Source organism: Schistocerca gregaria, chromosome 2, assembly GCF_023897955.1.
Source record: "Schistocerca gregaria isolate iqSchGreg1 chromosome 2, iqSchGreg1.2, whole genome shotgun sequence".
Lineage (NCBI taxonomy): Eukaryota > Metazoa > Arthropoda > Insecta > Orthoptera > Acrididae > Schistocerca > Schistocerca gregaria.
The window spans coordinates 500,327,807-500,342,639 of NC_064921.1; the positions used below are offsets into that span (position 1 = coordinate 500,327,807).

Below are 14,833 nucleotides of genomic sequence, written 5' to 3' on the forward strand. Positions count from 1 at the left end.
TTCAGAAGTTAGTGTGTAGAATTATTTTTTTTCGATGATTACACTCCGTAACAGACATGCATAATAAACCCTTTAAAAGCAGAATTTTATAATGAAGGCAGCCAACGAAAGAGCGATGCCATTCCATAACTGGGCCAAGATATGACAGCATATGTGTCTTATGCAAACACAATATTATGCCACAATTGTGGACTTGTATGAGTTATGTTACATTGTGATCATGAAATACAGAAAACGTCAGAACACTGTTGCAGAAGCAACGAAAAAAGCATGCCAAATTCAGAAGAACGCAAAATTCCCAAGACTGGCAAAGTTTCACGGAAGCTCGAAATTGAATGCGGACATAAATGCGAGATGTTTTAAATAGTTTCCACAATGAAATATTGTCTCAAAATATGAGAGAAAACCCAAGGAGTGTCTGGTCGTATGTCAAGTACACCAGTGGCAAAAGACTGTCCATATCGTCACTGCGCGATAGCGATGGAAATGTTATCGATGATGGTGCCACTAAAGCGGAGTTACTAAATACAGTTTTCCGTAATTCCTTCACGAAAGAAGACGAAGTAAATAGTCCAGAATTATAAAACCAGAACAGCTATTAGCATGAGTGACATAAAAGTAGATACCTTAGGTGTTGCGAAACAACTCAAATCACTTAAGAAAGGCAAGTCTTCCAGTCCACATGGTATACCCGTCAGGTTCCTTTCAGAGTATGCAGACACAATAGCGCCTTTCTTAGAAATCATATACAACCACTCACTTGACGAAAGGTCTGTTCCTAAAGACTGGAAAGCAGCACCGGTCACACCAATATTCAAGAAGGGAAATAGGAGTAACCTATTGAATAACAGACCCATATCATTGTCCTCAATTTGCAGTAGGATTTTGGAGCATATTTTGTACTCGAACATTATGAATCACCTTGAAGAAAATGACTTATTGATACATAACCAAAACGGATTCACAAAATATCGTTCTTGTGCAACACAGCTAGCTCTTTATTCCCATGAAGTAATGAGTTCTGTCGACAAGGGATCTCAGATCGATTCCATATTCCTAGATTTCCAGAAGGATTTTGATTCTGTTCCTCACAAGCGACTATTAATCAGATTGCGTGCATATGGAGCATCGTCTCAGTTGTGTGACTGGATTCGTGATTTCCTCTCAGAGAGGTCACAGTTCGTAGTGATGGACAGTAAATCATCGAGTAGAGCAGAAGTGATATCTGGCGTTCCGCAAGGTAGTGTCGTAGGCCCTCTGCTGTTCCTGATTTACATAAATGATCTAGGTGATAATCTGAGCAGCCCCCTTAGATTGTTTGCAGATGACGCTGTAATTTACCGTCTAGAAAATCATCAGAGGATCAATTCCAATTACAAAATGATCTAGAGAGAATATCTGTATGATGCGAAAAGTGGCAACTGGCACTAAACAAAGAAAAGTGCGAATCATCGACATGGGTACTAAAAGAAATCTGATAAATTTTGGGTGTACGATATATCGCACAAATCTAAGGGCTGTCAATTCGACTAAATACCTAGGAAATACAATTCCGAGCAACTTAAATTAGAAAGACCACATAAATAATACTGTGGGGAAGGCGAAACAAAGACTGTGCTTTGTTGGCAGAACATTTATAAGATGTGACAAACCCACTAAAGAGACAGCCTACATTACACTTGTCCGTCCTCTGCTGGAATATTGCTGCACGGTGTAAGATCCTTACCATGTTGGATTGACGGAGGACATAGAAAAAGTGCAAAGAAGGGCAGCTCGTTTAGTGTTATCGTGCAATAGGAGTGAGAGTGTCACTGATATGATACGCGAGTTGGGGTGACAGTCACAGAAACAAAGGCGGGTTTCTTTGCAGCGAGATCTATTTACGAAATTTCAGTCCCCAACTTTCTCTTCTCAATGCGAAAATATTTTGTTGACACCCACCTACGTAGGGAGCAATGATCATCATAATAAGAGAAATCAGAGCTCGAACGGAAAGATTTAGGTGTTCCCTTTTCCCACGCGCCATTCGAGAGTGGAATGGTAGAGTAGTAGTATGAAAATAATTCGATGAACCCTCTGCCAGGCATTTAAGTGTGAATTGCAGAGTAACCATGGAGATGTAGATGTAATTACAGGATGACTCAAAAGGTTCGCTACAACTTCAGTGTGTTATAGCACCCAAATTAATTGAGATATTCTCACAATATTTGACTTCTGTGACAGACAAACTCTGTTTTCAGAATGAGATTTTCACTCTGCAGCGGAATGTGGGCTGATATGAAACATCCTGGCAGATTAAAACTGTGCACTGGACCGAGACTCGAACTCGGGACTTTTGCCTTCCGGTGCTTTGGTAGCACCACTCACGACCCGTCCTCACAGGTTCAATTCCGCCAGTACCTCGTCTCCTTCCTTCCAAGCTTTACAGAAGCTCTTCTGCGAACCAGGCAGTACTATCACTCCTGGAAGAAAGGGTATTGCGGAGATATGGCACAGCCACAGCCTGGGAGCAATATCCAGAATGAGATTTTCACTCTGTAACGGAGTGTGCGCTGATATGAAACTTCCTGGCAGTCTCGGTCCGGCTCATAGTTTTAATCTGCCAGGAAGTTTCATATCAGCGCACCCTCCGCTGCAGAGTGAAAATCTCATTCTGGAAACATCCCCAGGTTGTGGCTAAGCCATGTCTCCGCAATATCCTTTCTTCCAGGAGTGCCAGTTCTGCCTGGTTCGCAGAAGAGCTTCTGTGAAGTTTGGAAGGTAGGAGACGAGGTACTCGCGGAATTGAAGCTGTGAGGATGCGTCGTGAGTGGTGCTTGGCTAGCTCATATAGTAGAGCACTTGCCTGCAGTAGGCAAAGATCCCGAGTTCGAGTCTCGGTCCGGCACACAGCTTTAATCAGCCAGGAAGTTTCAAACTCTGTTTTTGTTTGTGTGTTTCTTACGTTGCCGTGAGGGAAGCGTAATGATAATGGTTCATGAAAAGACTCAGCGTGTGGAATGGTCTATTCAGACCAAATCGGACATGCACGTTCAAAGGAACTTCGAAACATGGCACAGAAAGCACCCATCCTTGCAGATGTTGACACACAGGTTGTACAGGAATTTCATGCTGAGAAGAAGTGTTGATGTGAAGGATCATACTGGATGACTAGAAGAAGTTAAGCTCACGCAGAACAGTTGCAGTGGATTTTCAGCGTTAATCGCAGAAGCCTGTTTCGAGGGCATCGCAGGAGCTGCACGGATCCTTTGGAAATGTTAACAGCTGTATCCATACCAACTACAGCTGTTGCGTGCATTGAAACCAGACGACAAGCCACAACATATGCTATTTGCTGTTAGTGTTCTTCACCATTTAGAGATGGATGGAAATGATCTAAACAACCTGGTATTTTCTAATGAAGCAAAGTTTAACATTTGTCGAAAGGTAAACAAATATAGTATTCACATCTGGAGCGCAACCAAATCATATACTGTGACGGAAGAACTATGTAAGAGCCCAAAAGTTAACGTGTTGAGTTGTTTGATGGTTGGCAGTATTGTGGACAATTTTTTTTCCACAGAAAACAACAGTTCATTCTGACAAGTTCCTTGATATGCCAGAGCTATTTGGGAAGAACTGGCAGACTGCCAAGACATACAGTCTCCAACAAGATGGTGCACCGCCACATTGGGCTCTGACTGTGCGAAATGCTCTAGACCAGGCACTTCCAGATTGGTGCATAGGCACGGATGGTCCAATTTCCTGGCCTCCAAGGCCGTTTGACATTGCACCAATGGACTTCTTTATGTGGGGTATGCTAAGGACAGAGTCTCCCAAACTCGTGTCATCCGCATCAATGATTTAAACAACCGAATTGTTGCTGCCATTGTCAAAGTTGATGCAGATATGTTTTGCCAGGTGTGATTAGAGCTGGAATACAGACTGGATGGTGTGCGTGCCACAGGAGGCGCACGTGTTGAAACTGATCGAATTGCATATAAACGTTTAGAGACAGTGTGTCGCATAAGCCGAACATGGTGCGAGTATCTTAATTAGTTTGGGTGCTATACCATATTCAAACTGTGCCGTACCTTTTGAGACACCCTCTTGCTACCAAAGTTAATGGAATACACTTCTATAACTCACAACATCGGTTTACTACAAAAGAAGCTTTGCACAAAAATTAAAAGCTACCGAAAACTCTAAAAAATATAACTAATTTCGCAGATGTATTATGAAATTAGGAGGAACGATTATTTGAACGAGGAGACAACTGCAGAAAATTGTAGGAAACACAAGTATAATTTGTAGCTAACAAGAGGTGCTAATTTTACACTTCACTTGTAATCGTTTCAAATCCATGATTTATCACAAATACAGTTTTTAATACAATCGATGAAAGATATAAGGAAACGACAAGAAAATTTTAGAATTTCGAATGAATTTCCCGCTCGTTGAAGAAGGAAAAATAAGAGTCGACTTATCTATTTTTAGCTAAGCCTTCGAAATACACGAATTTTGTACGTAGGTGGTTTAGTGACAACTTCTACAGTAGCGTACGGAAGATGAACACTGTAGCGTTGGTCGTCAGTGTGTACCATTCAAAACACTGAAAATCAGAGAGCACAACAAAGCATATCTTCCATTTGGGGGCGGATAAAAGTATTATAGTGTCTTAAACATAATTTAGGCTAGAACATAACTATTAAATCACTGTTTAAAACTGCACTAATTTCTAGCGCATTATAGATTTGTGTATGTGAAACTTGGATAATGGCTTCATTGTGAAACTTCCTGGCAGATTAAAACTGTGTGCCCGACCGAGACTCGAACTTGGGACCTTTGCCTTTCGCGGGCAAGTGCTCTACCATCTGAGCTACCGAAGCACGACTCACGCCCAGTACTCACAGCTTTACTTCTGCCAGTATCTCGTCTCCTGCCATTCTGGAATGGTTTCATTGTTCGAGATATTTAGGTAAGGAAAGGCGAGCTGTACAGTGTGAATCCCACGCCACACGTTTACACTCTGTGAACTTTCCACCAGACGAAGCCAACAGGGATTGTCAACAGACCAATAGTGCACGTTTTGGCAAATTACCTCGCCACTGGTAAACGTGAATTCATCACTAAACAAGTTACATGATACTTCTGGAGTATCCTGTCTTAATGCCTTTGTGTAGAAGCTAAACCGATTCTCATAATCGTTTCCATGCACCTTAAAATGTTCAGATGTGTGCGAGTTCTTAAGGGACCAAACTCCAGAGGTCATCGGTCCCTAGATTTACACACTACTTAACCTAACGTATGCTAAGAACAAAACACACAGACACACACACACACACACACACACACACACACACACACACACACACACACACACACACACACACACACACACACACACGCCCGAGGGAGGACTCGAACCTCTGGCGGGAGGGGCCGCGCAGTCCGTGACATGGAGCCTCTAACCGCGCGACCACTCCGCGCAGCTCATGCAGTTGTTGATGGAGAGAGATTTGACAGGGATGGAATCTAGGTCGATGGAGAATGTGTAGGGCGCTTGCCTGAGCCATGCCACTTCCTCATGCGACTGTGTGGGAGCTAACATGCGGATGAACTGCAACAGCAGGAAGAACCTTCATTTCGCCCCTCTTCTTTCGTCACTTGTTTCCTTCCGTTACGTTGTCTAGGTCCTACACTACCACTTTTAAGTAACTGGGTGAAGAAGTTGATAACTAATTGCCGAGATGACGTCTGTTGGGATATCCTGCAGCATACACCGTACAAGAACAAACTGCATTCTTACTATACTCTCCATACAACATGAGCATGTCAGCTTTCTATGCATTGGTAAATCCCATCGTCCCCAAACGACCTACTGCATGGACTGTCGTATCTGACTGACTAGCAAGTCACAATGCACTCAAGAAACAAAACAAGTTTGCTGTAAGCAAAAATAACATTATCATACCTAGCAACTACGCAGGCTGAATGGCACAAAGAAGTGTCGCTGTGGAAACTTTAAAAAAAAAAAAAGATATCTCGTAAACTACTCGCTATAGAACCCTGCAACAAACACCACTGACAGTCGTATTTAGGTTACTTTTAGTTGTGAATATGAATAAGGGTTGTTCAGTTTTAAAATGTATGTTTGCACAAAAAATACTTTCTAAGTAACACATAACTGATGCAAATCTATCTGCATCCGATACAGGCTGTGAGATACATAACCAACAACAGAGAAGAAAACCAGCAGAAGACATCACTGACTTCGATCTCTATATATACACTGGCCCCCTACTTCCCCCCAAATGCCACACCAGCAGCTACAGTAAAAAAGAAAGTGTTCTAGATTAATCTAATTTGAAATTGTTTATTTTAAGTAACATTTCTCGATGTATATATGTATGTACAAACGCTTGAAAATGAACAAAATGTTTTCGAAACACGTTGCGTTATGTTAGATTAAACATAAAATAAAAAGTGACTGGTAGCAGAAACTTGAAATAAATAATTTTCTCATACAGTCACGGTATACAAACATTAGCCATTATGGCTGAAAATAACTTTCTAAGTATTCTTACTAAGTTTTTTGGCAAACATACGAGCCTTTGACTACCAATCCATTGTGTGAAAACCACACACAAACAGCACTTTCCATTTCGGCAATATTTACGGTGTTGAGATGGGTTCTTCACCGTGCCCCTGTAAAGCGTTTTGATATGAAGGCGTTTGGGGGAAAATCTTTTTAAGGCCTGTGGTAATGCATACCTACTACATGAGTCCAACTGTTTCTAGTTTGTCTACGCTCAAAATTCACTTCTGCTGGCAAGAAAGGAAGTCTGTATAGCTTGCGTAAGATATAATGACGTAAGGAAAAACTCGGGATAAATTGTAAAACACGATGAATCACATTTGAATGAATAGTGGCAGCTATTAGACCTCGAAATCCTAATGAAAAAAAAAAAAAACGAGTGATGATTATTAACACAGTGAACATGGTCTTAGAAGTCAGTGAGAAATTCCATTTGGAATATGAATTGTGGCACTTAAAGGAAACCTTGATAAAAAATGTTGAGCTAAGCACACCTGACAAACTACTAGTCAACCCCTTACAACAATACACTATAGTCGCTTTGGAGCGCTGTAAATGGCGTAGAACTTGTTCTAGGACGTCATGTGACATTTCACAGCTGACTAAGTCATTGTAGTGAAGTGACGTCTATTTCCAATCGGTTGTATGCAGTCCATGTAGTAAGATGGGTCGCTGTGAAGACCTGACAGAAGAGACTAGCAGATAGCGAAGTTGGAAGTGCCCATGACCACACTGTGAATGAAGTTGCCCGATTCGTTAGAGTACCGACGTGGACTATCCATCGTTTACTACAAGGAAACCAGCCATGTAATATGGTGCAAAAGCAGTGGAGATGTATACAATGCCTTGGCAGTGATAAATAATCGGTATAAAACCCAACAGAGAGACGTGCTGTCAGTGAAAGGAGGTCCATCTGAACCAGTTTCCAAACGAACATTGCGAAGGAAACTGCTTGCAATGGACATCTGGAGTCGGAATCTTCGCAAAAGGCCGTTGCTCAGGCGGCATATAAAGCTCCACGCCTTCTGTGGGCCAAACAACACAGAAATTGGTTGCATGTAGTGTGGTCCGACGATCGAGATTTTGCCTCTTTTCAAATGACGCAAAGCGTGGAGTGGACCGATGGCCCAACGAGACATTTAATCTGTAGAGTATGGAAGGTGTAGCGCAGACCAGAGATGGTTCTGTAATGTTTTGGGGTAATTTTCGTACACTGACTTGGTCTTACTCATTCAGGTTAACGTGAACACGAACCAGGACGCTTATCTCAACATTCTTGGCGCTGTCCTACCTTCTACAACTTTACGACGAATACACTGTGGGCACTCACGTCAGCCGAGACGATAACAGTCGTGTTCACAGGACTGCATATATAGTTTCTGGTTCGATGAAGGCTTAAGTATCCTATCGCTGCTCAACTGAGCCACCAAATCACTCAGTATTAATCCGATGTACAATGCCTGAGACCGTTTGGAACACAGGCTCAAATGCAGCAAACAGCATCCCCACAATTTGGTGGCTGTTGGGGATCTAATTATCAATGAGCGGCTTTAATTGAATACAGCATCCTTGAAGAAACTTATAGACTCTCTCCCTCGCAGAACCGAGACTATTATCGAGGCCTGAGCCTGAGACCTTGTGTCTTTAACTTCAGTGGTAATTGACCTCATGCATATCATTTTGAGAGAAACAACTGTGTACCGCAGCCATAGAAAAAGTACAGTGATTGGAGTTAGTCTATTGCAACAGTTCGTGTTGCCTTAGATCAGTACATAAACAGACTGCTGCAACAACATTGCAAAACATATGTTGTTCATCATTTAGTGGGGTGGAGATCAGGAAGCCATAAGTCTTTTAGGTAACAGATGCCGAAGGCACGTCAGAACGACTACACTGAAGGCCAAGGAGAACCTACACTGTGTTAATTAGGTGGTCATACTGAAGTGCTCATATAGTGTGTGTTTAATGAACTTAAGTTTCAAAACTGAACGCGCAATTTACCCAATCTTTTGTCGCCGTTGAAGAGGTTGTCCAGGTGCGCACTGCCCCAGCCAGCAGTCAGCGTCAGTGAGTTGTTCTTACCCCTGATGTACTGCTTGCCATCAGCCTTCCTGACGAGGTCGTGTTGGAACGTGTAAGACACACGCACGTCGTCTGAAAAACGAAGGAAACACGTGAAGACGGGGCTGCTTATTATCTCAGAAATCCGTGACGCCAAGAAACATTTTTGAGTTTAGATGTTACTGCAGGACGGAAATTTACTTACCAAGGGTTATGTTCGCGTTTCCCTTTCCGGTGATGGGCAGTACCATTATCTTCCCCTTCACTACGTATTTTCCCAAAATTTCTATGTGCGGTACAGTAAGGTTGACAATCACGGTGTCCTTGGGAAGATCAAGGCTAAAATACAGAGTAAAAAAAAATCGTTATTAGATTGTGAAGTTACAAAAGACAACTGCGAAGATCAGATACGCGAAGGTCTCTTTAAGACTCAAACCATATCGAGAGCCTACTTTCTCATTGCGCTGAATAATTATGGAAGTTCGCAAATTACTTCATATCCTGTAAACTACATGCATCTCAGCAGAAGTGCCTGAAATAACAGGAGTAATATAACCGAAATAGGCTGTAGTTTGATTTTTCCTGTCACCTGAGTATGTACCTCTTCGATTCAGTCGACGTATCTAATTATTTGAGACGTATTACCAATAGTCAAGTATCCCTCCATTTCCCTGCCCACAGTAAACATGTCTCTTGCTGTCACATGCTCTCTGGATCTCAGCATTTAGAAGACAGCGTTGTTTGTAAATTTGATGGCAAAAAATCCGTGAATGTAAATGGTCCATTATTTCACGTATCTGGCATTGTTATCCATAAGAGATATGTCCACGTTGTAAAGATCATTGCCTCCTCTCGTCTTTCTTAAGCCATTGTCTCGCTGTGGCCAAATTTGCTAACCATGGTCAGTCGTCCATTCGTGATTTGAACCATTTATTTTATTTTGTTTTTAATTCTCTAGTCTGTATGTCTCTACAATAGGAAAGTAAAATTGTGTGTCCTTCCCGTCAGTGAATTGTATGAATTTTGTTCAGTATGTCTTCATATTTTAACTGTTTGTTGCGTCTTTGGGGTCTAAAGAGTGGAAATCCCTCTAAAAACACATTCCCGTTTACCACACAAACGTTTGTTAAAAAGCAAGTGGATTTGATCAGCGTCGCGCAAGGTCGCTTGCTGTGTGTTAAGCTAATGCATGTACATTACAGACTACTGCTATGATGTATTTGGCTTCGGTGCAATCTTTTTCCACAGTCGCTTATAGAAGACGTGCGTAAGAAAGGTGTTAAGGTTCCATTACTGCCTGCACTAACTCCTGCGTAAAAACTGGACAGAAATACATTTAAACTTGATAGACAAACACTTAAAGGGCAAAATCTGGCTCTACCTAAAATTAGTGAAAGGAACGTAGGGCAGAGCTGTAAAACATCACACAAGTAACATTTTACTCGCCGTAATTTTTTTATTTATTTATTGCAGTCATAAAACTTGCCTTCTGTGTGTCTGAAACAGGATGTATAAAACAATACAAGCAGTAGGCTACACCAAATATTCTATAAACAGTACACATTTTTATTGACTCTAATAATGTAATGTTACGATATTAATTTATACAATATAGTTACACATATATAAAGACACTATAATTATTTGGAAAGAATATAAAACAAAGATAAGTAATGAAATAGAAACAAAAAATAAATATATTACGTTACTTCTCACGCAAATTTCTCTAGCTGACTTCCGGATTTTAATACCTCACGAGTTTTGTCTACGCTGAGTGGAAAGACAGCCTATTTCCTACATCTATCTGAAACATTTAAAACTATAATTACAATGTGGACCCTCTAAATTGCCTTCAACGAACTTCGAATTTGTTTCGACAAAGTGACGAAAAAGAATATCTTCTCTCTTTCTCATCCAGTATATTTAAACTTTCGAATGTCGCTTAACATCACGGAAAGCGGAGGCAAAAGAGTAATGCACAAAGGACATTATTGTTGCAGCTTAGTTGTACTGTGAATTAATCCTCGAAAAATCAGTTGTACGAGTATATAGTCTGCCTGGATTATGAAGCTGTAAATCTAACACTGGCAATTGGTGACATAAAATGAGCAAACTGTTGTATCAGAATGGATTTAAACTTGATAGACAAAGCCTTTAAAGGCAAAATATGGCTCAACTTAAAATTAGTGACAGAACCGTAGGGCAGAATTGCAAAACACCATACAAGTAACCTTGTTGAAAGAAATAGCTGTCATACTTCGCGAGTGTTCTGACTGTCCAACTGATTCGCTGAGCGAGCTACTTCCTCAAACGATTTTTAGGCGAGCTTTGTTAACAATGGAAATAATCAACCTCAGTCGAAAATACTGTGGTGAAAGTTCGTAGTAACTCGTGGCAGACCATTAACGGGACAAAATGTGTAAATAAAACTGTTGTGACAATACTTTGCACATAAAATGGTGTTTTTATGAAATAATACTTGCGTCGAATGTATTTTTCACATATTCGAAAAAATACCGCCAGTTCAAAAAGTTTTTGAGACTACGTTAATAAAATACAGAAGGAAGTTAAGATGATGGGTTTAATGCTTCAGGTGTTCTACGCAGCCTCCCCCCTCCCCTCCCCTCCCCATCCCTCCTCACCTCTCCTCTCCTCTCCTCTCCTCTCCTCACCTCTCCTCTCCTCTCCTCTCCTCTCCTCTCCTCTCCTCTCCTCTCCTCTCCTCTCCTCTCCTCTCCTCTCCTCTCAGCTACTGCGCTGACGTCGCGTATTATGCTAGGAATAAAATCAGGTAACTTTTTGGACTGATGTGCACACAGTTTTAAGTCAACAACCTGTTATTTCCACTACCTTAACAATATTGCACAATCTTGTGCTCAAAATTCGCTAAAGGTTAATTTTCCCCCCGACAAGCTTGGTACAGCGGTTGTAGAACCCATGACAGCGCGGGTGGCGTATCATGTTCCGCCTGTGTTATTTGAACAAACCACCTCTGCAGACTACTTATACTGACTAATTCGTAGGCTCCCAAGTATCGGCTGCAATCGGGCATAAGGTCTTGGTCCAAGCCATAATTCTCTGCCTAATGTTTCGTCTTCAAATGCTGGAGACATCATCAGAGGCTTTAACGACTCAGAATGCACTTACAGACTAACAAGGTCAGCAAGATGAACTGTTTACATGTATCCACTCAACGGTCGGTTCGTGCTGTCATCAAACCACAGTCTAAGATGACGAAGGCTCGCTGACATGCACTATGGAACCTGTTATAGAGAAAAGTTGGCACTGTTGTATTTGACACTAAAGGCCACAACTTGTTTGATTTCAATCCTTTTGAATTTTTATGGCCTTCTAGAGTCGTAATTACTAGATCTTATTAAACCGACAGTGTCAGGGAAACGAATTTCGTAGTTTCACGGTCCTAGTGTTTGATTTGCTACTGCTGATTTATCCGTCTTGCCCAAATGAGAATTGCTCTTGCGTCCCTTAAGGCGGGTGTTAATGCTTTTTGTGTCTCCTATGTACACCTGGTCACAAGTGCAAGGGATTTTGTGTACTCCTGCTGTGTCAAGCGACGGGTGTTATGTTCAAACACTGGATCAACACCGTTTTTTTCTGACTGCTTTGCTGATGCAACCTGTGACAGATTTCACAAATAGAACGAAAAATTTTCCTCTAGTTGATTTTTTTTAAAATTAGAATCTCTACATTCTAGACTTTTAAGGCTGTAATGCCCTACTTATCTCTTTGTCAGGGCGGTCGTTTCTTCTGAAGGCACTTCTTAAACTATCGAGCTCGCTCTCCAAGTACTGTGACTCTCAAATTATTTAGTCTGGTCCACCAATGATTTTATCACTCCCCTTTTCTGCCTGGGATGGTGACTGGAATTTTTGTGCAGGTAACTGTCCGTCTGATTGGGCTTTGTGCTGACTTTACGCCCTGAAATGCCGTCACATTTTCTAAGTACCTGAACATCCAAAAATGAAATTTGACTTCTTTTCCTTCTCTTTTTGCATAGTGAAATTTATCTTATAGTTAATATTATTCGGAAAATTTAGAAATAAAGAGCATTTTTTTTCTACATGAAGTCATATAGAGAAAGTATCATCCACATACCAAAACAACATGTCGTCTGAAAACTCCGCGGTCTGATGACGTCACGACCGATTGTTGCGTGAGCATATACACAGTACACAGTTAGGCTTACTGAGTTTGTTCGAGTCTGATATGCTTTTGAGTCGTTAATAGCCTCTGATGATATCTCTAACGTTGGAAGACGAAACGATAGGCAGTTATTTGCGCCTTATCGATAAAACAAGAGTCAGCGATTACGCAAATACCGGCCGCGGAAGTCTGTATTGTATGATTGTCACGTTATTGTTGAAGGAGCGTTTGATATCATGTCGGCTGTGCGGCGTATAGGGAAATGTCTGGCTTGCTCGGCGGCGGGCATCTCACAGTATGTTGGCAACAATATAAGATTTGTGCGGGTACTGGGTACTGACCGGACGCTGTTGATGTCGGTGGCATGCAGGCCGACGACGTCGACGTCTCGGAGAGCGAGGCTGAGGCCGCGGCCCTGCTCCAGCAGAACCTCCGTCAGCCGCAGAGGGTCCAGCGGCTGCACGCCGAACTTGCGGTCTCCTGTCGGAAGAGCGCACGTAGTTTGGTAAACATTGTTACCTGCCCATATCGTGTCAGACGCAGTTAGGTCGTTGCCTCTTTGCATCAAGCGTAAAGAAAAGCAGTACGTTATTTATTGCAGTTCAAATCCACTCATTTCGGCTCTGGAACTGAGTGATAATATTGATGAATTGGCAAGTGGAGGGCTCGGGTTTGATGTTTCTGGTCGTTTGAGGAATTGAAAGTGATCCACCCAGCATCGTGACTACAACTAAGAAGCTTCGTGAAGGAGAAATAGCAGCTCCAATTTGGGAAAACTGACATTATAAGTAGAATGAGAGCTGTGTATTCGCAAACCCCTCTGTTTTAATAACAATTGACGACTTCAAGGCCCTTGTAAGCGATAAAATTTGATTGTAAAATTCGCTGTTGGCTTCCGACACGTTTATCAAACAAGTGCAAACCAAGTTTATCACTTTTGAACCAGTTCTCGAGCTGTATGTGCCGCGCTGTGAAGTATTTTGACACAAGCTGGAATGGCAGCTAATGCAGACAATGCATTTCTTCCTTTGTTTTTTCACTGTGTATAAAGAAAAAGAAAACAAGACGCTGCTGCAGGGAATGATTGAAAAGGAGAGTTAAAAACGATATATCCATCAAAAGGCGCTAAAAGAAAAGTTGTTACACTCAGAATCTGATGATTACATGAACTTCCACCGAATGGACAGTCAAACTTTTATAAGTGTCTGGAGGCAAGTTTGAGCATTTTTTTAGAGAGTACTGAATTGCATGGGTTGGCTACAGTGACTGAAAGATCCTGAAACTGAAAATCGGATATATTTTTGCAGTCCTACGTATATCATCTAACGAGAATTTTTTGAGAGTTGTGTTGATTACTTGGAATATTAGTGATGTTCATTCGTTTGATCAGTGATTAACGGCTTCCGTAAGCTATTTTGACTTAATTCCATGTAACCAATTGAGTGGTTTAATTCATTTCATTTGGAGACATACAGTTTGATACTATGTGTATGAAGAAAATCATTTCACCCACAACAATTGCTGTTTTCAGGACACTTTTGCCAGAAGGGCGATACACACGGCATCAAATTGCTTCCAGGTTCTGGATCTCATAACAGGCAATGAATAATATTAAAGTGTGTAAATACAAAAACTTTGTTGATCAGCAGCAATGCGCAGGCGGATGTGAAAGAAAACCAAAATGGAGTAGTAGAGTTCAGCGAAAACGAAAAAATATGGTCGTTTCAAATCGTAAAGCTACAAGTATGGAACTCTGTGTACAGTTGGAGGATTATGGAGAAACTGCGTCAACTACAACTGTAGGGAAAGTCTTGTGTAACGCAGGCCTGCTAGCACATCGACCCCCACTTAAGCCCAAGCTCACCCCAGGAATGGCCTTAAAGCAGTTAAACTGGGGAAAACCCCTACAGAACTAGGCTGTTGATGACTGGAAAAAAAATATTTACTAAACATTTATCCATTGATACACATTTCATTAAATAAACTCATTTCCAAATGATGAACTTCAACAATTTATGCATATGGTCAACA

The 14,833-nt window shown here is 41.5% G+C and overlaps 1 protein-coding gene across 1 annotated transcript in view; it reads right to left on the reverse strand.

Moving 5' to 3' along the window:
- LOC126328344 (protein takeout-like) overlaps nucleotides 1-14,833 on the reverse strand; it is a 54,476-nt gene that overhangs the window by 10,383 nt on the left and 29,260 nt on the right. Inside the window, exons 3-5 of the mRNA XM_049996028.1 lie at nucleotides 13,144-13,282; nucleotides 8,844-8,977; nucleotides 8,579-8,731 (exon numbers count right to left, since the gene is read on the reverse strand). Coding sequence (XP_049851985.1) covers nucleotides 8,579-8,731; nucleotides 8,844-8,977; nucleotides 13,144-13,282 — 426 coding nt within the window. The remainder of the gene's footprint in view (nucleotides 1-8,578; nucleotides 8,732-8,843; nucleotides 8,978-13,143; nucleotides 13,283-14,833) is intronic.